At 48.4% G+C, this 26,899-nt stretch overlaps 1 protein-coding gene across 1 annotated transcript in view; it reads left to right on the forward strand.

Moving 5' to 3' along the window:
- The window catches only part of TONSL (tonsoku like, DNA repair protein), a 228,033-nt gene that overhangs the window by 88,348 nt on the left and 112,786 nt on the right, over positions 1–26,899 (forward strand). The window contains exons 10-12 of the mRNA XM_029587216.1: positions 8,722–8,783; positions 24,060–24,149; positions 24,463–24,535. Coding sequence (XP_029443076.1) covers positions 8,722–8,783; positions 24,060–24,149; positions 24,463–24,535 — 225 coding nt within the window. The remainder of the gene's footprint in view (positions 1–8,721; positions 8,784–24,059; positions 24,150–24,462; positions 24,536–26,899) is intronic.

The raw sequence follows: 26,899 nt of genomic DNA on the forward strand, positions 1-26,899 counted from the left end.
GGGAAGTGAGGCCTGTTTAGTTTTGTTTGATTGTTTAAAGTTTAAAAAAACAAACAAAAGGGAAGAGTGAAAGTGCAAAATCTAAGGCAGTAGTTGTGCAGAGTGCGAGGGGTCATGTGGATGGCTTTGCCAAAGCAGCCTCTGCTCCTGCTGCCTCTCGGAGGGAGAGGGCAGTTTGCGGTTGCTCGCGGGGGGGGGGGGAGGGGTTCCGATCAGCAGCGCGGCTCTCGCAGGCTCCTCCCTGCGCTGTGGGAAGCATCGGATCTATTCCTGGGCAGCACAGGAACGGCGGCCATCTTGGTCTCATTTGCAGCTGCTACTGAGACCGCGTGTGAGGGGAAATTTCCCTTCACTGCTGTCCCCAGTCAATCCCAACCCTGTGGAGGCCCGGGTGACCTGGAGGGAGGTGGGGGCTGGAAGATGGCTTCCTGAGGGGAAGATTCACATGGTTCGTCTTCTTTTTCAGCGGATTTTGTACTTTTATTGTACAAGGTGTATTCTGCCTGAGACTGCCTCTGGTCCATGGGCCAAGAAGAGATCCAGAGTCTTGAGGGCTCTGGGGGGATACCAGGGTTTGGCAAGCCTTTAGGGAGGCCCTTGCAGAACAAAACAGCCGCAGACCAGCTCCTTAACTAAAGCCATTTCCTCGACAAGACAGCCGACGACATAGTCCTAGAGGATGTCCTGAGGAGGTCATACAGCGCATCAGCGCCATAGGCCACCACAGCTTCCCGCCGCTCAGCCTGCTTCCCCTCCTGGGAGGACATAATGCAGTCCAGCTTGAAGCATGAAACTGCTGCACACCAAAGCCCGCATGCCAAGTGCCACCACTTCAAATGGACCTCGAGCTTCCTAGCCTGCAGATATTTTAAAGCCACAGAACCGGCCACCTTTTTTACAGCCGACATTGAGACATCCGCCTTTGGATCTCCCAGTAGATGGAGCGTGTCTGGATAAGTCCTGTCTATCTCTACATGTGCGGCTGAATTAGCTGGATAAGTAGCACTGCCCTTATCTGCCCACTGACTAGCTGACTAATTTCTTAGCTAAGTAAGTGACTTATCCAGTTAAGTCGCGGCCATTGAATGTAGCCAGATATTCCACAGCCGCCACGTAGCCGGATAAGTCCTACTTAACTGGCTAGATAGCGTTAAACACGTTTTGAATATCAGGATCAGTTAATCACATCGCCCTATATCAATCAACTAAATGCAAGGCTGAACAACAAAGTCTTGCAAGATTTGCTGTTGTGTGAACGTGGATCGCCTCTCTCTTCCCTGGGCAAGTCTTCCTGCAGTTTATAGGTTTTTATTTCTTTTTCATCGACTGCTCCAGAGTCCCAGAGGATGTTAAAAATTTTGGCAGCTCCATGTCAGGTTTTTTTTTTTTCCTTTCTTTTTCTGCCAAAATGTTGTTAGATTTCGTAGCGTTGGTTTTCCCTCACTATGACAGAGAAGCAAGCCAGTGACTTCAAATGATTCCCTTAGTGCAGTGGAAAGATGTCCAGAATGGATCGTTGCCGGGATTGTTAGGCGTTTGGGGCTCGAGCAGGGCGTTCCTGACTGTGGCATCTGTGCTAAGATGTTACCGAGGGGCATCGATTTCTGAAGACTGAAACTCTTCAGCATATTGACAAGAACCTGAGGCTGATGGGTCTCTATTGTTGAAGGATTCAGGAACTGTACCGTTTGTTGGCTCGAGGGGTCGATTGACCTCCTCTGAGCCAAGATGGAAAAAGGGACATAACTGAACTTCCTGCGGAGGCTCCGGACTGACAGCATCGTTCCCCTAGTGGCTTATCCAGCCTGTACATCATTTTTTCACAATTAGTTGGTGTTTTGCACGCCTCCCAAGTTTCTGCCGAAGGTTGAGTCACCTTAGTCGCTTTTCCAACATTTTTTTCAGGCTCTCATGTTCATAAAGGTGAATAAGCCTTACACATTCTGGGTTGCAAAAGAGTCCGTCTTCTAATTTTAGTGGAGCCAAGCTCTTTGGAGACCACCTCAACTTCTTGTTTCTTTTGACCAAAACAGCCATAGACGGTCTGTAGGTAAACCAGCTCTTTCTGAATATAGCTGCACTGGAGAGAATCCAGGCTATGCCCCGAAAGTAAGACCTAGCAAAGTGATTTTTTTACCCTGCAGGATTCACAGTTCCCTGTATGTACCAGGATCAGTCCAGACACCTGGGTTGTGACTCCGCACCAGCAGATGGAGACAGAGCAAGACTTGTCGGGCACCCCTACATATAGTAAGGCGCCACCCACAGCTCCTCAGTCTTTCTCTGTCTCCAGCAGATGGGGCAGGTCCACCCACAGTCTCTGGTGATCCTGGTTAGTGGGGTTAGCTAGTCAGGGATTCTGGTTTTTAAAAAAAAAAAACAAAACAAAAAAACCCAAAAGCAGCAAGTCTGAAGAGGAAACTCCCTGAGTCCTGAGGGGACCATCCCCCCCTGGTTGAGGCCGCTGCTGGGGTTGAGAACCCGGCCTGTTTCTGGCAGCAGTGTCGGGGGTGACACCGGGGAGTCCGGTTCACTCACCCCCACTGGAGCAGAAGGATCAGGACCAGGGTCAGCGACAAGTAGAGTAAAAAAAAAACAAAAAAAAAAAAAACAAACAAACTGTGTGTTTGTTTTCGCCGTCCTCTCACTCCGTGTCGGTCGCGGGGGGGGGGGGGGGGGGGGGGGGGTCGTCCTCCGTGCAGGGCCGCCAAATAATTTAATTAATTTAATTTATTCGTGGTTTCGATTTCGGCGGAGGGCCGAGGCAGTGCGGCAAATGCCGAGGGGGGCTTCGTGCCGCGTGTGTGAATTTCGCGCGAGGGACTCTGCTCAAATTGTGTGTCGGGCGGCGAGGGGCCGTCCGAGGTCGGCCGCCGCCCGTGAGGGCCCGCGAGAAGATGTCAGTGCTGAGCCGTTCCCGCTTAGCACGGGAACGGCGGCCATTTTAGCTACTGTGAGGGAAGCCACGAGGAAGGCCGCGGCAGAGGCCGGCTTTCCTCCCGCGCTTTCCCCACAGCAGCGGGCCCCCGGGGGGGGCTGATTCTCCGACGGGGCACAGTATTGAGGAGGCCTCTTCAGATTCGGAGGCCTCCTTTTCCTCTGATTTCGCGGTTTTGCTTCAGAAGATACTCAAATATAAGAAGTCCAAAAGGAAAAGAGGAAGATCTGCAATAGATGAACCCCGGAAGAAGAGGGCGGGGGAGGGTCCTCGGAGACCCGCGGACCCGCCCAGAGAGCAGCGGCCCTTACGGGGAATTCCCCAGGACACTGACTCCGAGTCGGCCTCGTCAGTGGAGGAAGAACAGGATGTAAGGGCCCCGGGGGGAACCGGGGGTCCCTCCGAGGAGGTGGTGCATCCTGGGACCTCCAAAGGAACGCCAGCGGTGGAAGGTGACGACCCCAAAGTTGTGCGCTTGTTCCGGAAGGAGGAGCTGGCGCCGCTTATCCCGGTGATCCTTCGGGAAGTGGGGGTGGATGCTCCCCCAGTGGGGTCTCGCACGGATGCCAAGATGGACCCGGTGCTGCTGGGCCTTACAGGGCCTGCGGTGGCTTTTCCATTCCACTTCTTGGCGACCGATATCCTCTTCCGGGAGTGGGATACCCCGGAGTTGGGACTTAAGGTGAGTAAAGCCATGGATAAGCTGTATCCATTGCTGGATGACGCGCTGGAACTCCTGCTTTTTCCCAGAGTGAATGCTGCAGTGTCCGCAGTCACGAAACGGTCCACGATACCGGTCACAGGTGCCACGGCTCTTAGGGATATTCAAGATCGAAAGCTGGAGGTCCAGCTTAAAAAGGTGTTCGAGGCTTCGGCCCTGGGGGTCCGCGCGGCTATATGTAGTAACTTTGCCTTGCGGGCAGGTTTGCGCTGGGCTCAGGTGCTTCAGGCCAATGCAGGTCTCTCGGGGGAAGAGGCTGCACAGGCAGACCATCTTGAGGCGGTGATCGCGTACAGCGCGGATGCTATGCTTGACCTCCTGCGGACCTCGACGAGAGCCATGGTCTCGGCGGTTTGAGCGCGCCGGCTCCTTTGGCTCCGCAATTGGGCGGCGGATGACTCATCGAAGGCTCATCTTGGCTCGCTCCCGTTCAAAGGGAAGTTATTGTTCGGGAAGCAACTGGACGATTTGATGCAGTCGCTCGGAGAAAACAGGGCTTTCAAGCTTCCGGAGGACAGGCACCGGTCCCGGACATCTTTCTCCAACAGGGCCCGTTACAGAGGGCCCAGAAAATCGCGGCCGCAGAGATCGTCAGGGTCCTCCTACCGTTCGGGCCCTTTGAAGTCGCAGTCGTGGTCTCAGTCCTTTCGAGGGAGAAAGTTTGGGAGACAGGACGGTCCCTCGTCTGGATCGGGTCCAAAAACCTCTCAATGAAATGAGGAAGGTCCATTCCCCTCCACCGGCTCCATCGCTTGTTCCAAATGTGGGAGCCAGGTTGGCTCGTTTTTACGGGGAATGGACCAGAATAACGACGGACCAGTGGGTCCTCAGCGTGATAAGACAAGGTTACGCTTTAGATTTTGCACGAATTCCGGCGGACAAATTCCTTGTCTCCCCTTGCAAGGGCCACGGCAAGCGAGTGGCAGTCCGGGATACGCTGCGAAGGCTAGAAGACCTAGGCGCGATAATGCCCGTACCCCCGGGGCAGCACCGTCGAGGCCAGTACTCCATTTACTTCATCGTGCCAAAGAAGGAGGGTACTTTCAGACCCATCCTAGACCTGAAAGGAGTCAACAGATGTCTTCGCGTTCCACGCTTCAAAATGGAGACTATCCGGTCGGTGATAGCTTCGGTTCGTCCGGGAGAATTCCTGGCATCCTTGGACCTCACGGAGGCTTGCCTTCACATTGGCATCCAGCCATGTCATCAGCGGTTCCTGCAGTTTTGTATCCTGGGCAGGCACTATCAGTTCAGGGCTCTCCCCTTCGGTCTTGCCACCGCCCCACGGACATTCACGAAGGTAATGATGGTGGTGGCGGCCGAGCTTCGGAGGGAGGGGTTCTTGGTACACCCCTATTTGGACGATTGGCTAATCCGGGCCAAATCCGAAAACCAATGCCGACAGGCCGTCGACAGGGTCCTGCAGCTCTTGTGCTCACTCGGATGGGTGGTCAATCTCGCCAAAAGTCGGCTGGTTCCCACCCAGGCCTTGGAATATCTGGGAGCGCTGTTCGACACGAAGCGAGGCAGGGTGTTTCTATCCACGGAGCGTGTCTGCAAGCTTCAGGGTCAAGTACGTCGTTTATTGTCCCTACTGATGCCTCAGGTCTGCGATTACCTGATGGTGTTGGGGTCAATGGCGTCAATGCTCGCGTTGGTGCCCTGGGCTTTCGCTCATCTACGTCCATTGCAATCCGCATTGCTCTCCCGATGGCGGCCGGTGTCGGAAGAGTTTCACCTCCCGCTTCCACTCATGGATCAGGCGAGGTCCAGTCTGCAGTGGTGGCTCAGCTCCGACAATTTGACTCGCGGAGTGACCCTGCTCATGCCCAGCTGGATGGTAGTCACCACGGATGCCAGCCTATCCGGCTGGGGAGCGGTTTGCATGGGCCGCTCTGTGCAGGGACAGTGGTCCAAAGCTCAGTCACACAGTGGTCCATCAATTGTTTGGAGACCAGGGCGGTCACGTTGGCGCTGCATTCGTTCCTCCCGTTGATCAGAGGGAAGGTGGTCAGAGTGTTGTCGGACAATGCGACCACAGTGTCGTACATCAATCGCCAAGGAGGAGCGAGGAGCCGGGCTGTTGCGGAGCAGACGCAGCAGTTAATGCACTGGGCGGAGAGAAATCTCAGCAACATCGCGGCGTCCCACATCGCCGGAGTAGACAATGTCCAAGCAGATTTCCTCAGTCGACACCGGTTGGACCCGGGAGAGTGGGAGCTGACGGAGATGGCTTACCACCTCATCTGCAAAAGGTGGGGAACGACACACATGGACCTGATGGCCACCTCTCAGAACGCCAAGGCTCCACGGTTCTTCAGCCGCAGGAGAGAACGAGGGGCCGAAGGGGTAGATGCTCTGGTTCTTCCCTGGCCCACGGACGTTCTTCTGTATGTGTTTCCTCCGTGGCCTCTGATCGGCAAGGTCCTTCGACGAATAGAGATGCATCCGGCGCATGTGATCCTGGTGGCGCCGGAGTGGCCACGGCGGCCTTGGTTCGCGGATCTCCTGCAGTTGGCAAGGAAGCCCCCTCTACGGTTTCGAGGGGCAGCGGCACTGCTCCGTCAAGGACCCGTCTGTTTGGAGGACGCGGATCACTTCTGTCTCGCGGCTTGGCTTTTGAGAGGAAACGTTTGAAGAATAAAGGGTATTCGGATGCGGTGGTAGCCACCTTGTTGAATGCTAGGAAGCGTTCTACCTCCTTCGCCTACGTTCGGGTTTGGGTAGTGTTTGAGGATTGGTGTAGAACTCGGGACGTGAATCCTGTGTTACCGTCCGTGCCGGATGTCCTCGCTTTTCTTCAGACGGGGCTTGCAAAAGGTCTATCTTGTGGTACCCTTAGGGTCCAGGTGGCGGCGCTTGGTTGCCTTCGGGGGAAGGTGCACGGTATGTCTCTCGCACATCATCCGGATGTGGCGCGTTTCCTCCAGGGAGCTAAGCATTTGTGCCCTCCGTTGCGTCATCCTTGTCCATCCTGGAATCTCAATTGGGTGCTTTCTGCTCTGTGCATGCCGCCTTTTGAGCCCATCAAGCGATCTACGCTAAAAGACCTTACTCTTAAAGCGGTGTTTCTAGTGGCAATCGCGTCGGCGAGACGAGTCTCGGAATTGCAGGCGTTATCTTGTAGGGAACCTTTCTTGCGCTTCTCGGATTCCGGGGTTTCCCTAAGGACGGTTCCCTCCTTTCTGCCAAAGGTGGTGTCCGCTTTTCATATGAATCAAACGGTGGAGCTGCCCGCTTTTCCGGAGGGGGAGCGTTCTGGTACTGACGCTAAGTTGTTGAGGAAACTTGATGTCCGCAGAGTTCTGCTCCGTTATCTGGAAGTAACAAACCCTTTTCGGATCTCGGATCAACTGTTTGTCTTGTGGTCGGGCCCAAAGAGGGGAGGGGCAGCTTCCCGGACCACGATTGCGCGCTGGCTCAAGGAGGCCATTGCTTCAGCGTACATACTGAAAGGGAAGACTGTGCCGGTGGGCCTTCGGGCTCACTCGACGCGGTCCCATGCCGCCTCATGGGCGGAATCTTCGCAAGTATCGCCGCAAGAAATTTGCAGGGCAGCGACTTGGAAGTCGTTGCATACTTTCGCTAAACACTTCCGGTTGGATGTTCGGGGTCTGGATTCAGGGGGATTCGGAGAGAGAGTGCTGCGAGCGGGACTCTCTGGCTCCCACCCTCAGTAATTCAGCTCTGGTACATCCCAGGTGTCTGGACTGATCCTGGTACGTACAGGGAAAGGAAAATTAGTTTCTTACCTGATAATTTTCGTTCCTGTAGTACCAAGGATCAGTCCAGGAGCCTGCCCGTGTAGTCTGTTGTGGTGTGTTTTATAAGATACGGAGAGTCCGCTCGGTTGGGCTTGAAGATTGGCTTCATTGTAAGTTGTTGGTCCTCTGGTTCTGGGAGTTCTGATCCAGCTGGGGGTTTCTTGAATCGGCCCTGGTTTTGGAGCGGTATAGTTAGTTAGTTTGGTTTTTCAATTTGCTTTGACATTCCGTAAGACTGAGGAGCTGTGGGTGGCGCCTTACTATATGTAGGGGTGCCCGACAAGTCTTGCTCTGTCTCCATCTGCTGGTGCGGAGTCACAACCCAGGTGTCTGGACTGATCCGTGGTACTACAGGAACGAAAATTATCAGGTAAGAAACTAATTTTCCTTTAGTTGTCATCACAAACCAGCATAACCAGACAACTATTCAGAATATAATAAATGTTCATTTTTTTGTTCAACAATATATGTGAATTCTTCTTCATGGAAAAATAAGACATCCCCTGAAAATAAGGCCTAGTGCATCTTTGGGAGCAAAAATTAATATAAGACACTGAGACTTATTTTCGGGGAAACAGGTACTTTTAGTCTTTCTTCTAATCATCAGTCCAAGGATAAATGTCCTTAGCTCTGTTTTTTTTTTTAAATTTTTGTATTTGTAAAATAAAAGTTTATGTAAACTTGAGTCCATGCCCCCCACCCACACTTAGTTCAAATTTTGTTGGCCCGTCCTGGATCCACGTTTCATTAAAACTGGTCTTTGAAGAACTGGAGGAGTACAATTAGCTCCGTATCTCCTGGGGGTTTCCTGCAACAAGCAAGAGTGCGGCCTGCCCCCATTTGCTGCCCGATCCAATGCCTTCACTTTCCGATGCTCTGATTGGATGATCAGAACCTCACTAATTTATGGAGTACCGCTCATGCTCCTCATTCAGAGCCTACGATGGTCCTGTAAGAGACTTTGAGGTTTATGACACACACATTCTCTACCAGCAACGTCCTTGGCCCCTTTTCCCACTACCTCAGCAGCAAACTTCTGTAGCCACAGATGGGTAGAGCCTGTTTCAGGGTCGTCTCTGGGAATGCGGAGCTTACATCCACTACTGCCTCCTCTCCCACTGTTACTTCTGGAGAGGACCCGGAAACTCTTCCATAATAACAGGAAGAGTTCTCCTTAAGTGGAGCCTCCAGGTCCTCTTTAGAGGAGAACCTGGGGAAAGGCCCCAGCTTATCACTGCCACCAAAGTGAATTGCTCACCCTCTCGAGGTCTAAGCTACGCGTTTTGCTCTCTTCACAGATGAAGAGGAAGATCTGGAAGGCTATGAGAAAACGGTCTCTGGCAGGAGGAAGATAAACAGGGTAAGAAAAGCAGCTATGGTCTCTTGTACAGAGCAATACAGTCTTCTCTGCTCAGGGCTTCTCCGCTGCAAGCTTTCTCAGGGTCTTAAATCTCTTCTCTAGACAGCAGGAGGAATGACGCCGCTCTGTGTGACAGGTGATTGCTCTGTTCTGAAATCTTGTACCTGTGCAGCCATTTCTGGGGTGCAACAGCTCCCAGAATGAGCGATATTTATTGCCCATGAGTTGTTTCTAGCTGTTGGATTTGTATTTATTTTGGGCCAGGCCTATATGCCGCATCTCCAAATGTTTGTTTGAAGCAGATTACAATTTTAAAACGCAGATTTTTAATAGTGAAAATGATTCTATGGGGGAGATAGACCATTAGTGCAATGTCCTTGACTCCAGTTCATCTCTGACGTCCCCTCACTTCTTTGCAACTAGGAATCCTCTGTGCATATGCCAGGCTGTCTTGAATCCCATTACTGAGTTTGTTTGTTTCCACCACCTCTGCTGGGAGGCCTCTGTCTACCCCGTACCGTTGCCTCCAGTGCTTAGAGCATGCTTTCCTCTGAAAAATGTGTTTCTTTGCAATTATTTCTTTGAGGCATTTGAATATCTCTGAGATGCCCCTTCTGTCTCTTGTTTTCTAGGGCCCTGGTTCCCAAACCTGTCCTGGGGACGCCCAGCCAGTCAGGTTTTCAGGATGTCCACGTGAATAGGCTGGTGAGAGACGTTGATGCAATTGGAGGTGGATTATGAAGATCTTTTTTACATGTCCATTCATTGAAGATAACCTGAAAACCCAGCCGGCTGGGGGTCCTCCAGGACAGATTTGGGAACCCATTGCCATGGACTTTTGGTGCAGACTCTGCATTATTTTGGGAGCCTTTCAGTGCACTGCTTTCACCTTTTCTCTTCCTTTCAGAGTTGGACACAATATTCTAGGTGAGGATTCATGATGAGCTGCACAGAGGCGTTTTCACTTTTCTTTTTTTTTCTGCTGGTTATGCCTCTCTCTGTGCTCCCCGGCATCTCTCTGTCTCTGACCTCTGCCTTATCACACTGCTCAGTCATAGCAACCCCAAAGTCTCTCTCTCTCTCTTTGGTGCACACAATATTTCATCCTTCATGTACCACTCCCTGGAATTTTGCAGCCCAAATGGACAATTTTTAAATTATTTTTTGCTTTGAATCTTAACGGCCAAGCACTTTGACTACTCCTTGAGCTTTCTTAGATCTCTTCCAGTTCTTATGCTCTTTCTGGGGTGTCCACTTTGTTGTAGTTTTTAGTGTCATTTGCAAAAAGGCAAACTTTCCCTTCCAGCCTCTCTGCACTATCACTCGCAAGGTATTGAACAGAACTGGCCCAGGGGCAGATCCCTGAGGCACTCTGTTAATAGTCCTCCTTTTCTCAGTGAATTCCTTTCCATTTTAATAATATTTATTGCAATTTTCACCCACACATCCAGCAAAACCTTGTTGAGAACTATATTGGGATAAAGGGGAGAAAATAATACATAAGAATAAAGCAATTCCTCCCAACATTATATCAGTCCACAATTAAGAGGAAGAAATTATCCGCAGTATTAATGGGGAAGATGAAAAAAACCTAACTTCCATTTCATTCTGCTATATCAGTCCAGTCAAGACCCAGTGGGTAATGTTCCCCTATTAGCAGATGGAGGCAGAGAATGCAGCTTTTCCTCGGTGAAGTTGACATTACTTGCAGACAGGAATAACTCTCTATTCTCTTCCTCTAACAAACGCTAGGATGTACTGATGGTTCAGCAGAGTCTTCACTAGGCCGGCCTTTCCTTTTGCCTTGGGGTTTTAGGGTGACAGAAGTTTAAGGCCAGGCACTGGTATGCCCAGTGTAGTGAGCTCCCAGTTCCAGAGGGGATTTGGTAGAGCCCAGAAGGGTTTAATTTGGCAAGGATTAAAAGAGGAAGGAAAACAGCCATGAGATGTACTGACCTATTCTTGATCTAAAGAGAGTATTCAGCAGTCTCTGGATTCCTTGCTTCAGGATGAATTCTTTTCATCCCATTCTAATGGTGGTGCGGGAAGGCTTTTCATCTTTGACTTTTTGGCAGCTTTTCTTCACCTTTCCATTAGGATGGGAGAACAAATTATCTTAGTTTCTTCGTTCTGCTGGATTGTTTTCAGTTTATAGCCGCTGTTTTTTTATTCTGGCTTTGGCTCCATGAACATTTTTCCCGAGTGATGGTAGTTATTGCAGCCAATCTGAGGAAGAGGGCATTCCCTGTACGTACCAGGATCAGTCCAGACTGCTGGGTTATGCCTCCCCTCCAGCAGATGGAGTCAGAGAGAAAACTGAAAAGCACCCCCTAGATATACCGGTGTGCCGTCTTCCTACTCAGTCCTTAGAATATCAGGTTGCTTGGTTCAATTCCAAGTTAGGTTGCAGATTCCATATGCCAGAAAGAATGGCCTAAAGTGTTCTCCAAGTTCAGAGATTCACTGCCCTGGGAATCCTGTAAGCTTGGGATTATATCAGCTGCTGGGTTTTCATGGCAGTCATTTTGGAACTAGTTCTGTGGGTCAGGACTCTCATGAGACCTCTTCAATCCTCCCTTCTTTCTCTGTAGCTACCCTATTCTCAGAATTTCGGGTTTCGCCTCCCACTGCTTGTGTTGGTGAGGAACATTTTTGATCGGTGGACCATCTCTCAGAACCTATTAAAGGACGTAAGCCTTTAATAGCATATTGTCTGGATCAAGTAGCTCAGGGGCTGTAGTCTCAGGAGGAGGCCCTTTGATCAAACAGTTTGGAAACTGGGGCAATAAGATTAACCCTTGGTCATTTTCTTCCCTTCTTAAGGGGGAATGTAATATGTCGTCAGATAAGGAGATACCTGAAGTCTAGGGATGTTGGAAGAGACAAACCTCCTCTTCCCTTAGGTGGAAGAAAATCTCCAACTCTTGACAACGGCTCATAGTGTGGTCAGGAGAATATTCACGTTGATTTTTTGAGCAGGACTCTCTGGGATCCAAGCAAATGGGCACTCAACCAAGATGCCTTTCAGCAGGTAGTGCTACCGTGGGGCATGCCTCACATTGATCTGATGGCAACTTGCAAGAATACCCAAGTATGTTGCAAGGAGGGCAAAGTCAAAGGGATACACACCTTACTTCAGCCTTGCCCAAGAAGGGAGTTGTGATACGTATTTCCCCCTGGCCGCTAATAGGAAAAATTCTAAGGAGTATAGAGTCAGAGCTCTCACGTGGTGCTAGATTAGCGAAGGAGGCCATGGTATGTGGTTTTGTTGAGCCTGTAAATAGCCTATTTCCTTCATCTTCCAGATGGCCAAGGACTCTTGGTGCAGGGTTCATGGAAGATCCTTCTCAGTTTTATCTTTCAGCTTGATTCTTCAGTGGTCATGCCTTTGAGGAACAAAGGTTACTCTTTATCGGTAATCTCTACTCTATTAAAAACCTATATGACCTCAACTTCTTTGGCTTATGTTCAGGTTTGGTATCTTTCAGGCTTGCTTTAAGGAATGGTCCGTTTCTCCTTGACAGTCAGATATCCCTGGTATTTTAGACTTTCTCCAGTTAGACTTGAGGAAGGCACTAACCTTGGACTCTTTGAAAGTCCAGGTAATGGCTATCTTCTGTTTCAGGGGTGGGATCCATGGGATTTCAGTAGTTTCCTACCCAGATGTGTCCCATTTTATTTTATTTATTTAAAAAATTAATCAACATTTCTAGGCAGTTTACATAAGAACATTCATATTAAACCAAAAAATTAAAACATAAAACAAATTACCGTAAAATCAATCCACTAAAATAAGCAAAATATGTAAAAGTAGCATCAACTAACATAAAACCAAAACATATACATTAACTCAACCTGCTGTAAAATCTGACAGTCTAATTTTGCAATAAATTCCAAATCTGTTTTAGTTAATAAAAACACTTAAAAGCTTAGAACCTGCTTAAAAGCTAAAATTGCCTCCAATGTGTTTCTTGTGTTTGATAACCAAGCGCCCTTAAATTTTGAATGCTTGCTTAAATAAAATGGCCTTCAGCATTTTCCTGAATCTGGTGACTGCTACCTCTCCCCTTAGATCCTGAGGTAGAGCATTCCATAGCAGAGGGCCTGAACATAAAGCAAGCATGCTCGTGATTCATTGAGGCGCACAATTCTTAAAAGAGGGTACATCTAACAGGGCCTGAGACGTAGACCTCCGAGTTCTGATTGGCTGGTACATCTTCAAGGCAGCGATTTCCGTTTTAGGCTCAGTTCCTTCGTGAGTTGTCAGTTTTGTCATGAAAGCATTAGTAGCCTCAACTTTTTGAGCCTTTGAAACATGCTTTGCTTAAAGATATGTTTTTTAAAGGTTTATTCCTGGTGGCAATCTGTTCAGCTCTGCATATTTCCGAGTTTCAGGCTCTTTCCTATAGGGATCCATTTTTAGCTTTTATGGCAGATTTAATTTATCTTAATACCCTGCCTTCTTTCTTCTGAAGGCAGTTTCGACGTTCCTTCTCAATCGGTCTTTCTTTGCTGGCTTTCTCTTTAGATAAATGTCAGGACACTAATAAATCTTTGGAACTTTGAATGTCTGTCAGGTGCTTATTAAGTATTTCGAGGTTTCTAATCCTTTCCAGACAACAGGCAGGCTTTTTGTCTTATTTGGAGGGCTACATAAGGGGAGGCCTCCAAAGCTACTCTGGCAGGCTGGATCCTGGATGCAATATCTTCAGCATTTATGCTCTATGGCCATCTGATATCCAGGATTGTGCTCATTCTGCTAGAACTCATTCTTCTTCCTTGGCAGAAGAAATTGCTATTGCGCTGGTAGGTATTGGCGAGTCAGCTACTTAGTAGTCCCTTGCATTCCTTTGCTAAGCATTTCAGATTGGATGTTTTTGCCGAGGAAAATGTAGCCTTGGGGCTAGCATTCTCAAAGCGTCCTTTGCTTCCTCCCTCTCAAGCTAGTTGGGCTTTGATACTTCCCATTTGTCTTGACTGGGCTTGGTATTGCAGGATGAAAGGGAAGGAGAAATGTTTACCTGTCTATTTTCTTTCTATGAATCCTCCTGCTTCAGTCCAGGGAAGTTATTCTGCATTGAGGAGGAGGAAGTTTTTCCGATCCAGGTGCCTGTCTGATTGATTTATTTATTTATTTATTTATTTATTTATTTATTTATTTTTATATACCGATCTTCCTGCATTAAATACAAATCAAACCAGTTTACAAGGAACAGAAAATTGCCTGAACGGCGATACATAGAACTAAGAACATACATAGTAAACAGGGCAAACACAGTTAAAATTTAAAATTTAACTGAACAGAGAAAAAAATATTTACAATGCATAGTCATAAATGTCCTAGAGCATTCAAAGAGAAAAATGTGATTAGTTAAAATGCAGAGTCTGGAAATGCAAGGTTGTAATACATCTGTCTTATAATACATCTGTCTTATAATACATCTGTCTTATACAGATGTATTACAAAGAGGTGGATCCTCTGGTCTGCCTTTGGTTGTTTTTACTCTCCTGTCCTCCCTTTTGTTGTTCCTGTTCCTTACAGGGCGTGGATGAGTAACACATGGTAAGAGGATCTTCTCTCCAGTAACATTTTTAAAGTTTTTGAAATATTGTCTGAATGTTTGTTCTGTTTAGTGCTTTGTTATAGAAATACTGAGTTGTTCTGATGCTGCTCCACCTCTTAAGTACTGGTGGTGATGTCATTAAGGAAAACTGTGTTCTCCACTTCCATTTGCTGGTAAAGGGACATAACCCACTTGTTTCGACTAGACTTGTGTAGTAGGATTCATGGAAAGACAGTTAACAAGTAAAATTTCTCCATAGCCTACTGACTTCCTAATCATTATTTAACTTTTTATTTAACTTCTTTTACTATACCGATACTCAAGACCAAGTCTTATCGTACCGGTTTACAATAGAACGGGGGAAACCAATTAACATCTAGGTAGAAGGTAAAGTTACATTAAACAGGGAGCGTAAAACATGGGAGATGGAAGACAGGGCAGAATTTAAACTATAACAACTGAAGAGTGATAAATATAATCAATAAAAACAATATATTAGAAATACATAAACAGAGATTTATCCTAGGCGGTTATTAACATGGTATGTCCAGTGGGAGGAGGAGATCTGTTAGTCTTCTGGAGAAGACAAAGCCACTAGGCAGTGATAGTGGCAGGAGAACCCTGAGTTGCTCTATCATTTAAAAATGGAACAAGATGAGAAACTTCATAAAAAATGTTCTTAACACCTCTAAACCTCATAACCAAAATGATGCACCCAACTGCAGGACTCCAGTCCTCAGCAAGAAAGATCCTTTTCTCTTAATCTGAGTCATCTTGGCCACACCAGAAAACATTCTGAAAAAAGTCTCATAAGGCATTCTCTATAGGAGTCCAAAACAAAGTTCCCTGTATGCACTTGGATCAGTCCAGACAGCTGGGTTTTGCCTCCCTTCCAGCAGATGGAGACAGACTTCAAGAGCACCCTCTCTTAACCTGGTGTGCCACCTGCTGCTGCTCCTCAGTATTTCTCTGTGTCCAGCAGATGAAGGTGGTGCAAAACCTGTAGTTCTGACCCAAGCTTAAAAAAAAAAACCAAAAAAACAGTCAAGTAAGGGAAAGAACTGGGAAAGCAGCGGCTTACCGGGGAGTTTGTTAGGTCCTGGTGGGACCATCCTCCCTGGTCACAGGCAAGGAACAAGCAAGGGTTGGGAAACCCCATCTTTAGCTCTTTGGGATGCAGGGGGTGATATCTGGTGGTCCAGTTCACTCCCCCCCCCCCCCATGTAGCCTCTAACTTTCTTCAGGAAAAAAAAAGGGGAGAGCTCTGGCTCTTTAATTGTTCTGCCTGAAGTTTGTTTAAAAAAAAAAAAAAAAAAAAGCGCAGACACAGTGCAGGCAGTATTTGCTGGCAACAGCTCGGCTGCAAGTATCCGGTCAGCAGTGAGTCTTGTCAGGCGCCTTCCCTGTTCTTCCTGGGCCGGTCCGCTTTCGGTCACGCGGCTCCTCTGGCGGCATGCCCCGCTCGAGCTGTTGGGAGCGTTTTTTGGGCCGAGATTTTGCTGCACTCTTTGTCTCCCTGGTGGGGAGCCTTTCCCGTGCACATCCGCGCTGGTTTCTTCGCAGCACTTGGGCTCTGGTAGAGCCATTGCTGCCGCTTATGTGCAGGCCGATCCGGTCCCTCTCAGTGAGGGAATGGTGGCCATTTTGGACACATTTCGCACGGCAGAGGAAAGTGCATTAGGGGGAGGGGATTTTCCTCTGGCACTCTCTCCTGCCGATTTTTTTTTTCCCCAATGAGGCCCGGGGGGCATTCTGAGGGGGGGCCAGTACCATGGGAAGATCTCTAGGGGGCCAGTCCCCTCCCCCCCCCCCCGAGTTTATCCTTTTAATGCACCAGTCCTTTTTGGCCAGTGGTGCTCAGAAGAGGGGTCTTCCCGGTGATCAGGTTCCCGAGGGCCCACCTGGGAAGGTGGCCAGGAAGGAGGATCTGCCAGCAGCGACGCAAATCTGGATGATTCATTCTCACACGGGGTGGGGAATTTCCCAGGAGGTGGAGACGGATGAGTCCAATCAGGACTGGGCCCCGGACGTGCGTCTGGCGTTCTCCCCTCGGTTGAGGGTGATGACCTGAAAGTGGTCCGCCTATTCCGTCAGGAGGAGCTGGCCCCCCCTTATCCTGCAAGTTCTGCAGGAGTTGGGGATTGTGGCAGCTCTTGTGGACCCAAGTCCGGATAAAGTGGATCCCGTCTTAGCGGGGCTGAGAGGCCCTGCTCAAACTTTTCCTCTCCACTCCATGTTGCAGTAAATGATGGTGCGGGAGTGGGACACTCCTGAGACTGGGCTTCAGGGTTGGCAGAGCAATGGACAAACTCTACCCTTTTCCGGAAGACATTTTAAAACTCTTACGGGTTCCGAAAGTGGACGCATCGGTTTTGGCGGTCACAAAGCGGACTGCCATCCCGGTGGCCAGAGCAGCGTTGAAAGATCTCCAGGATTGCAAGCTTGGAAGGTCACCTCAATAGGATTTTCGAAGTTTCTGCCCTGGGTATTCATGCTGCAGTCTGCAATAGCTACATGCTCAGGGCGGGCCTCCGCTGGGTGCAGCAGTTGCTCAGTGCCAAGGATTTGGAGCCCCAAGAGGCTAAGCAGGTGGAATGCCTCGAAGCTGCTGTCTCTTATGGCGTGGACGCTTTGTATGACCTTCGCACCTCGTCGCAGACGATGGTGTTGGCCGTCTCTGCCAGGAGGCTCTTGGCTCTGTAGCTGGGCTGCATATGTATCTTCAAAGGCTCTGCTCGGTGCTCTTCCTTTTAAAGGCAGACTGCTCTTTGGAATGGACTTAGAGCAGCTAATTAAGCAGCTGGGGGATAAGAAGATGCATAAGCTCCCAGAAGATAGGGGAAAGCAGTCTGCCCTTTCAGCCTCTGCTTGCTCTCACTTTTGTGGCCAAAGACGTTTCCGGCAGGGCGCGGACCAAAGTCAGACCTCTGGGAGGTTCCAGTCTTGGTCGCAGGCCTACCATGGGTGTAGATCAGCCAGTGATGGTTCCGGGCAGGGGCCCAGCAGGTCTAAAGTTGCCCAGTGAGTTCTGACTGGCCCTCTCCTCGGACCCGGTCATAGGGGGTCGGCTGACTCTCTTTTACGAGGAGTGGGTCAAAATCACTTCAGATCAGTGGGTTCTCAGTGTGATAGAATACGGCTACACATTAGAGTTTGCTCATCCGCTATGCAACCTGTTTCTGGTGTCCCCTTGTGGGTCCCCAGAAAAAGTGGTTATCGTTTGTCAGACCCTGGAGCGCCTCCAAAGTCTGGGGGCCATTGTGCCAGTTCCCCCATCAGAACACGGAGCGGGACATTACTCCATTTACTTCGTAGTCCTGAAGAAGGAGGGGACTTTTCAGCCCATCCTAGATTTAAAGAAGGTGAATGTGGCTCAAGGTGCCACATTTCCAGATGGAGATGCTCCACTCGGTCATCGCAGCTGTACGGAAGGGCGAATTCCTGGCAGCATTGGATCTGACGGAAGCCTATCTCCACATTGGGATTTGCAAGGACCATCAGAGGTACCTCAGGTTTATGGTTCTCAGTCAAGATTTTAAATTTTGCGCTTTACCATTTGGCCTTGCCACGGCTCCATGAACCTTCACCAAAGTTATGGTTGTGGTGGCGGCGGCCCTGCGGAAGGAAGGGGTTCTGGTGCATCCCTATCTGGATGATTGGCTCATCCAAGCGAAGTCGGCCGACCAATGCTCGATGGCGGTAGATGTCGTTCACCGCCAGAGGTCTCTGGGCTGGATGGTCAACCTCGCCAAGAGCCATCTAACCCCATCCCAGGTCCTGAATTTTTTGGGAGCGATAACCAAGTGGGTAAGGTGTTCCTCTCAGAGGACAGAATCCTCAAATTACGCAGCTGGCAAGCCTCTTGCAAGCCTCGGTGCCCAAGGTCTGGGATTACCTGCAGGTTCTTGGTTCCAGGGCTTTGACCTTGGAACTGGTCCCATGGGCCTTTTGCGCATATGAGGTCTCTTCAAGCTGCATTGCTGTCACGCTGGAATCTGCTGTCTGAACAATTTCACTGGCGTTGCCAGATCCAGTCTTTCGTGGTGGCTCACCCAGGACAACTTGGAGCGCGGGGTGAATCTGGAAATACCTCAGTGATGGTAGTGACAGACGATGCCAGTCTTTCCGGCTGGGGAGTGGTATGCCAGACTGTCGGTTCAGGGCCGGTGGTCTCTGATGGAAGCATTCTGGTCGATCAATCGTCTCGAGACTAGGGCTGTCTGGCTGGCTCTGCAGAGCTTCCTACCCCTCCTGCGCAATCGGGCAGTCAGAGCCCTGTCCGACAATGCACGGACTATAGCCTACATCAATCGGCAGGGAGGAACCAGGAGTCATCCCATAGCATTTGAAGAGGAGAAGCTGATATCCTGGGCAGAGCAGCATCTAGCGATGTTGGCGGCGTCTCACATCGCGAGATCGACAAAAGTGCAGGCGGACTTCCTCAGTCGGCAACAGCTAGACCCAGGAGAGTGGGAGCTGTCCAATGCCGCCATGCGCCCGATCTGTCGCAGGTGGGGTGAACCTCACGTGGATTTGATGGCGACTCACACGAATACCAAGGCGACGCGATTTTTCAGTCGCAGAAGAGATTACGGTGCGGAGGGCGTCGATGCCCTGGTAGTTCCTTTACGTGTTTCCCCCATGGCTGCTGGTGGAAAAATTCTTCGGAGGATAGAACTTCACCAGGGACGGGTGATTCTCGTGGCACCAGAGTGACCACGGAGGCCTTGGTTCGCGGACCTTGTGAATCTAGCCTTGGAAGGCCCTCTCCGACTCGGTCATGGTCAGAATCTCCTTCACCAGGGACCTATATTTTTTTGATCAGTCAGATTGCTTTTGTCTTGTAGCCTGGCTTTTGAGAGGCGGCAATTGAGGAAGAAAGGTTATCCGGAGACGGTTATTTCCACCCTCTTGCAGGCCCGGAAAACCTCCACGTCTCTGGCATATGTTCGTGTATGGAAGGTCTTCGAGGCCTGGTGCCAGCCTCAAGGGGTGGATCCTCATAGGGCTTCAGTGTGTCTGGTTCTCTCCTTTCTGCAGAATGGCTTAGACAAAGGATTGTCTGTCTTATAATTTGCTGAAGGCTCAGATCTCTATCCTAGGATGTTTGCGGAGCCACAGTCTGTGTGCTCCTCTAACGACTCATCCGGATGTGGTGAGTTTTCTACGGGGGCATGAGGCATGTGAGCCCCCTGACTCGCAGGCAGTGCCCCTCCTGGAGTCTGAATCTAGTTCTCTGGGGTTTGTGCGAGGCCCCTTTGAGCCGCTCAGGAAGGCTACCTTAAAGGATCTCATGTTGAAGGTGGTGTTTTTGGTGGCCATTTGTTCAGCCAGGAGGGTCTCGGAGCTCCAGGCCTTGTCCTGCAGGGAGCCTTTTCTCCGCATCTCTGATTCAGGTGTATCACTGCATACTTCCTTATCTTTTTTGCTGAAAGTGGATTCTGCCTTTCACGTGAATCAATCGGTGGAGCTTCCTGCTTTTCCTGCTGCGGAGCTAACAGGTCCACGTGCGAGACAACTTAGACAGCTGGATGTCAGATGTGCTTTGCTCTATCTTGAGGCTACCAATGGGTTCCGTTTGTCGGATCACCTTTTCATTCTGTGGCATGGAGCATCTAAAGCAACTATTGCTTGTTGGTTAAAGAGTCCATAACGTCTGCTTATATAGGGTCTGGTCGTCCAGTCCCTGAGGGCCTGAAGGCTCATTCTACTCGAGCACAGGCGGCTTCATGGGCCGAGTGTCAGCTGGTTTCCCCACAGGAGATCTGCAGGGTGGCTATCTGGCAGTCTTTACACACTTTTGCCAGACCCTACAGACTGGATGTCCAGGATTCAGACCCCGCCAGTTTCGGGGCCAGTGTCATCCGAGTGGGGCTCTCGCAGTGCCACCCTAATTAGGAGAGCTTGTGTACATCCCAGCTGTCTGGACTGATCCGGGTATGTACAGGGAAAGGAAAATTGGTCCTTACTTGCTAATTTTCGTTCCTGTAGTACCACGGATCAGTCCAGACGCCCGCCCATTGAGGGGTTTCCAGGTTGTGGGTGGAGAGCCCACTCGCTCTGTACTATACTGTTGATTTGTGCCTTTTTTCTGATAAATGTATAGGTTTTTCTAAGACCTTTGTTTCATGTTGTCAAAGTTTTATTCTTCAACCTCTGCTCGTTCAGGGGGGCTGGAGTTCGGTTAAAAAAAATGGTTATTCTTTAAAATAATTCTGTTTGGGTATGAGCAAATACTGAGGAGCAGCAGGTGGCACACCAGGTTAAGAGAGGGTGCTCTCGAAGTTTTTCTCTGTCTCCATCTGCTGGAAGGGAGGCATACGTCCCATGTGTTTGGACTGATCTGGGTGGATGAAGAGGAAGAACAATTTGGTTTTAGCTGATTATTTATTTTCCTTAAATCCAGCCAGACCAGTCCAGAATCCTCACAAACTATCATTCTAGGTCCCCTGGAATTTCAGAGAGGGTATTTTATCCAGAGATTTCATCAACATAGCCTAGGTACTTTTTCTTTCTGCTGCTCCTTTCTGGTTCCTGAAAGATGAGTGTTTTACAGATTTTGTTTTCAATTTTGGTGTTGAGTGTTCTGTTGTGTTTTGCTGTTTCCCCGAAATTATCTATTTATTTAGAGACTTTTTTATACTGAAGTATAGCAAAATGCCTTCACTCCGGTTTACATTTTAAACAACTTAATACATGTAACACTTCCGAATGCTAAATTTACAAGTTTACAATATAACTAGAAAACTAAAAACTAAAACTAGTTACATTTTGGTCTCAGTTAATAGAATATAAAATAAGTCGGACATATCAAGAGAGACTCTGGAAGATTGGTAGAATATGAAATGTAATATAGATGTTTACTTTACGATGAAAGGAGTGTTAGTTGAGCTTTTAAGGTGAGAGGTGATAGAGGGGCGGACAAGTGAGCAGGAGGAAGGGGAGGGTTAGTGGAACAGAAAGGGACAAATCGTGAAAGAGTAAAGTAATAGACGTTGAGAGGGTGAGAGAGATGTTAATATTGAATGGGTGGAGGTAGAACTGGATAAGAGAGAGACGTTTATCCAATGCCGTCTGTGAAGGTTTGTCTAAATAACCAAGTTTTAAGTTCTTTTTTGAAGGATTTGCAGTCATTGATAGAGCTAAGGTAGTCTGGTAAAGAGTTCCATGCTTTCGGTCCTGCGATTGAGAAGGCTCTGTTTCTGGTGATGGATAGTTTAGCAGAGGATAGGGAGGGTATTACTAGTTTCAGTTTGTTGGTATTTCTTGTTGAGTGAGGTGTTTTGAGAAGTTGGATCATGTGATAGAGGGCATTGTTGTCTGCTTTGTGTATTTCGTTGTGAAGTATGGTTAGAGACTTATATTTGATCCTTTGTTCAATCGGCAACCAGTGAAGACTCTTCAATTCTGGAGTGATGTGATCAAATTTCTTTTTGCCGGCGAGAACTCTGGCTGCAGCATTTTGTAATAATTGGTTTTAATGTGGATCTGGGGAGGCCAATGAGGAGAGAATTGCAGTAATCAAGACTTGAGAAGATAAGCGATTGTAGGACAGTTCTGAAGTCTTGTGGGAATAAAAGAGGTTTAAGGTGTTTTAGAATGTGAAGCTTGTGGAAGCCTTCCTTTGTCTTCATTGTTATACACTTTTTTAGGTTCAGATCATTGTCTAACCAGATACCAAGGTCTTTTACAAAGCTCTTCAGATGAATTATGGTGTTGTCTATTTGTATATGCGGCATTGTGGTTGTCTGAATGGAGTTGTTTCTTTTGATGAGGATGCATTCAGTTTTGCTCATATTGAGGCATAATTTTAATTGGTTTAGCATGTTTCTGATAGCGATGAGGTGTTTTGTTGTAAGGTTGATAACATCTTCCATGGTGGAGGTTATAGGGATGAGAAATTGAATGTCATCGGCGTATAAAAAGAATGTGATGCCAAGGCTTGAGATAAACTGACAGAGAAGGGAGTAAGTAAATGTTGAAGAGGGTGGCCGTGAGGGCAGACCCTTGTGGTACTCCAGTTTCAAGGGGACAGGGTTCAGAGGAGTAATTATTAAGAGTTACTTTGAAGAACCTGTCAGATAAGAATGAAGAGAACCAGTCTAACGTTTTGCCTGATAGGCCAATATTTGCAAGACTAGAAATTAATTGTGATCTACTGTGTCAAAAGCCGCAGAAAGATCAAGTAGGATTAATAGGTGGTTTAATTTGTTGTCAGATTCTCTTATTATATTCGATAGATTGAGTAGAAGGGTTTCGGTACTGCGGTTCTTTCTGAAACCGTGTTGTGAGGTATGAAGAATATTGTAATTTTCTAAGTGATCGTTAAGTTGTTTCAAGGCTGCTTTCTCTGTCAACTTGGCAAGTAAGGGAAGGTTTGAGATAGGCCAGAAGTTATTTAGATCTTATTTATTTATTTTATTTAACAGCTTTTAATATACCGGTGTTCGTGCGAGCACATCATGCCGGTTTACAATAAACTTGAGAAAGGAGGAAAATTACAAAAAACAGGGAGCGGGTGATGGAGCAGGAGTGAAAAGGGGGCGGGAGTGAGGGAGGAGGTAAAGGAGGAAGGGATAGCAGCTGAGAAAGTATAGGAGCATAACCGTACTTGCAGAGGAGGTAATTATAAGAGTGACTTAATTAACGTAGGTTAAACAATAATGCTTATTTACAGCAATTAAAGAAGGTTATATAAAATAGCTTATTTACAGCAGTTAAGGTAGGTTATATAAAGAAGCTAATTTACCGCAGTTAAGTCAAGTTATAAAAAAGATAGCTTATTTACAGCACTTAAAACAGGTTGTACATTTTTAATTTACTTACAGTGGTGTGGGGTGACTGGGGTGCTTTTCAGGTGCATTACAGGGGTGGGGTGTCTAGGTGGGGTTTTTTTTGGGTCCAGGTTCTTTTTTTTCAGAATTGGAGTTATTGTAGCTGTTTTTAGACTTGCTGGTAGTTTTCCCTCTTCAAGAGATGTGTTAATTATGGCAGCTAAAGTTGGGGGCTATAATATGAGCCATTTCTTTGACCATGCGGGTTGGGATAGTATCCAGTTCATGTCGAGCTGGGTTAATTTTTCGTAACATCTTTTCTGTTTCGGTATTTGAGATTGGTTTGAAGTTCAACCAGGGTGTTATAGTTGGTAAGTTGGATAGCGTGACAGTGATTGAAGGGTTCTTAAAGGAGGCAGTTATTTTGTTTATTTTGTTTCTAAAGAAGATTGCAAGGTCTTGACTTAGGTCATTTGCATCTGTAATGGGGGAGTTTTTGCTATACTCTTCTATAAGGTTTTTGACTATGTTGAAGAGGGAGTTGGATTTGTTTGAGTTTTTTTATCTTTAGGCTATAATAGTTTTTGCACTGAATATTGGCTGACTGAGGACAGCACAGGACCCTATAAAGGGTGATGTCAGCGAGCCTTTAGTTCTCTCTCCTCTGACTGGGGAGCATAACTTATGCATCTGGACTGGTCTGGCTGGATTTGAGGAAAGGAAATTATCAAAAAAGTCCAAATTTCACCTTCCTTGCTCTCATCCATCATCTCCAGCCTCTTGCCCTCCCTTTCCCATTTCGTCCCCCAGCCTCTCACTTGGTGTACCTCCCCTTCTCCATTCTTGTCCCCCTTTCACCCATCTTGTTCCTCACTTGTTTCTTCCCTGCACCCTTTTATTGCCTATCTTTTGACTAATTTTGAATTTTCTTTCTGCAGTGGAACAGGCGCAATGAGAAGGGTGAGACCCCGCTGCACAGAGCCTGCATTGACGGAAACCTGAAGCAGATCCAGTACCTGGTGGAGAAGGTACAGAGTCTCAGACTTAGTAGAGAGAGTTCGAGCACTAGTGCTTGCTTTTAGCATCTTTGCTACAACAGACTGACACAGCTGTCCCTTTTTTTTTTTTTTTAATAATGGTTAGTCTCATCTGTGAAGCCTGTTTGGCAAGCTCCTTACTAAGGTTCCTACAAACTTAATAACTGAGAGGCAGAGCCTGATTGTGACCTGGTTATGAAAGACCCCTGATGCCATGCTGGGGCATGAATGAGGGCACTGACAAGAGTCACAGGCTGAGAGTGCTGCAGAGTTTGAAAGTGTCACCCTTTGTCTCCGCTCTCAGGGGCATCCTGTGAATCCCCGTGATTATTGTGGATGGACGCCGCTGCACGAGGTCTGCAACCACGGACACTTGGGTGAGATGGGAGGGGGCCCAGGCTTGCATTTCAAGGAATACCAGGTGTAGTTTTCGAGCTTGAAGGTGGAATTCTGAAGGGCTGGCTTAATGTATGTTTTTATGGAGAAAGACGATAACCTTTTAGTAGCTCCATCTGAGCTTGGGAATAATCCTATCAGTTTCAGCTCAAGATTGCGTTGGTCCTGGAGACTTTAACATGCTCTGAGGGGTCGAATTTTGAAAAATTTACCAGGCAAAAACTAGGTTTTAACCAGGTAGTTCTTACCTGTTCAGAATTCTCCCCCTATTTCCCCCTTTTTATTCTGCTAAATGTACATGCATAAGATTGGAACCCGGATCAATTTAGCCAGTAAAAGGAGGAGTGGATTGGAGCGTTCCTAAAAGCACTTTTTCAATTTTGCCGGCTAATGTGTTATTCAGAACTACCCAGTTCAGTGAAGCTGGGTAAATGCAGCCACCTAAAAGGCAGGCTTAAATCTGACCACACACACACTTTGAGCAGTCAGATATATACAAAATTTCCTAGCAAGTAGCCAGATGGACTCGGGACCAATGGGTTATGTGCTCCCCTGCTAGGAGATGGAGTCAGGTTTCAAAGCTGATGTCGCCCTAGATACACCCCTGCAGTGACCTCAGCCATCCAGTATCTCTCCGTCTCCTAGCAGATGTGGATTGTGTCTCCTATCGGGAACACAGTACTCTTTAGATGAGGAAAATTTACTTCAAATTTCTTCTTTTGAATTGGAGAAGATCGAACCCCGGGCTCCTGTCGTGATACCTATGGGTCCCTCCCCCAGTTGAGAATTCCTGAGGCGATTTCCAAGATCCCTCAGAGGTTTGCCTTGGTCCACTAGCCGGTTCCCGGGATGGACTTTGCAGCTGAAAGGCAGCAGGTGCAGGAAGTTGAGTGTGGCAGTGATGGCCTAAACCCTTCCCCCACCCCCCCCCCCCCCCCCCACCCCCTCCCCGCAGCTGGAGACCGTCTCTATACTCAGCCGGTAAGTGCTGAGCCCAGGTAAGTAGAGAAGAACTCCTTTTATCCAGAAACATGGAAGGGCTTCAGTAAGTCTTTCCTCCAGTCTCCTTGCTCCGTGCGCCATACTGACGTTGTTTCCGACCCCGATAGGGTGAAGGAAGGGGGTTTCCGAGCAGGTTGAGTGGTCCTCCGATGGGCTAGGCCCCGCTTCAGGCTCGGTGGGCACTCCACGTGGCGGGCCGCGGTGGCGTCATCTTGTATGCGGTTTTGTTGCGACACCATTTTTCCCTATTGTCTGTCGGTATGCGCGATGCGGGCTCCTATGCGCGTAACCACATGCACAACTGGCCGCTCAGATTTACGTGCGCCGAGGCAGGCTTGTGTGTGCTTGAGGCACACTATCCAGCTGAATGCACAAGCTACAAAGTATTATGGCCCCAGCAGCAAAGAAGCTCAAACGAGCAGGTTTTCGACACGCAGCAATAACACTGCACATAGCTTCCTCTTGTGCCCTGGTGGCTCATTCGTGTCTGCTTCTCTCTCGACAGAGGCAGATAGCTCAGGGGCACATAGCAGAGAGACAGTCAAGCCCGCTGCAGCCTTCCTAGTGGCTGCAAGCTTGGACCTAGTACGCACCTCGGCCAGAGGAGTAGCCTCAGTGGTGGCGGCCAAAAGACAGCTATGGTTACGAAATTGGTCAGTGAACGCAACCTCTAAAGCAAACCTCACAAAGATGCCCTTTAATGGATCCCTCCTATTCAGTAGCGAATTGGAATAACTAGCCAGTAAGTGGAGTGAATCTCCAGTGCCTCAGCTACCGGAAGATAAGAAAAAGAGGTTGCAGTGCCCCTCTCCCATGGGGTTGGGACTAGGGACTCCTAGCGCTTCCGGCCCTACAGAAACTTGTCATTTCAGACATCTCGGCCCTCGGGAAGGTCTCAGTCCTTTCGTAACAGACAACCAAAAAGACAATCTGGTTTGGGCTCGGGGTTGACCCGAAATTCCCAATGAAGTTTGGCTGGCCCATCCACGGGACAAGGAGATAGGGGGCTGACTATCCCTCCTCTTTCAGCGGTGGGCCGAGATCTAGTTGGACAAATGGGTATTGGACATCATACGAGAAGGATACGCTCTGGAATTTCGCAACATCCCTCGCGACATGTTCATGATGTCACCATGCCACTCCCAGCACAAAAAACTGGCAATGGAATCCACGTTGATAAGGCTCCTCAGTTTGAGGGCTATAACCCCAGTACCTACACCCCAAGTACATATGGGACGTTATTCCATCTATTTCATTGTATCCAAGAAGGAGGGGTCATTCGACCCATTTTTGATCCATATTTTTTTGACCCATATTTGAGAAAAATAACTGTGAAAGCTTGC

This window comes from Rhinatrema bivittatum, chromosome 2, assembly GCF_901001135.1.
Source record: "Rhinatrema bivittatum chromosome 2, aRhiBiv1.1, whole genome shotgun sequence".
NCBI lineage: Eukaryota > Metazoa > Chordata > Amphibia > Gymnophiona > Rhinatrematidae > Rhinatrema > Rhinatrema bivittatum.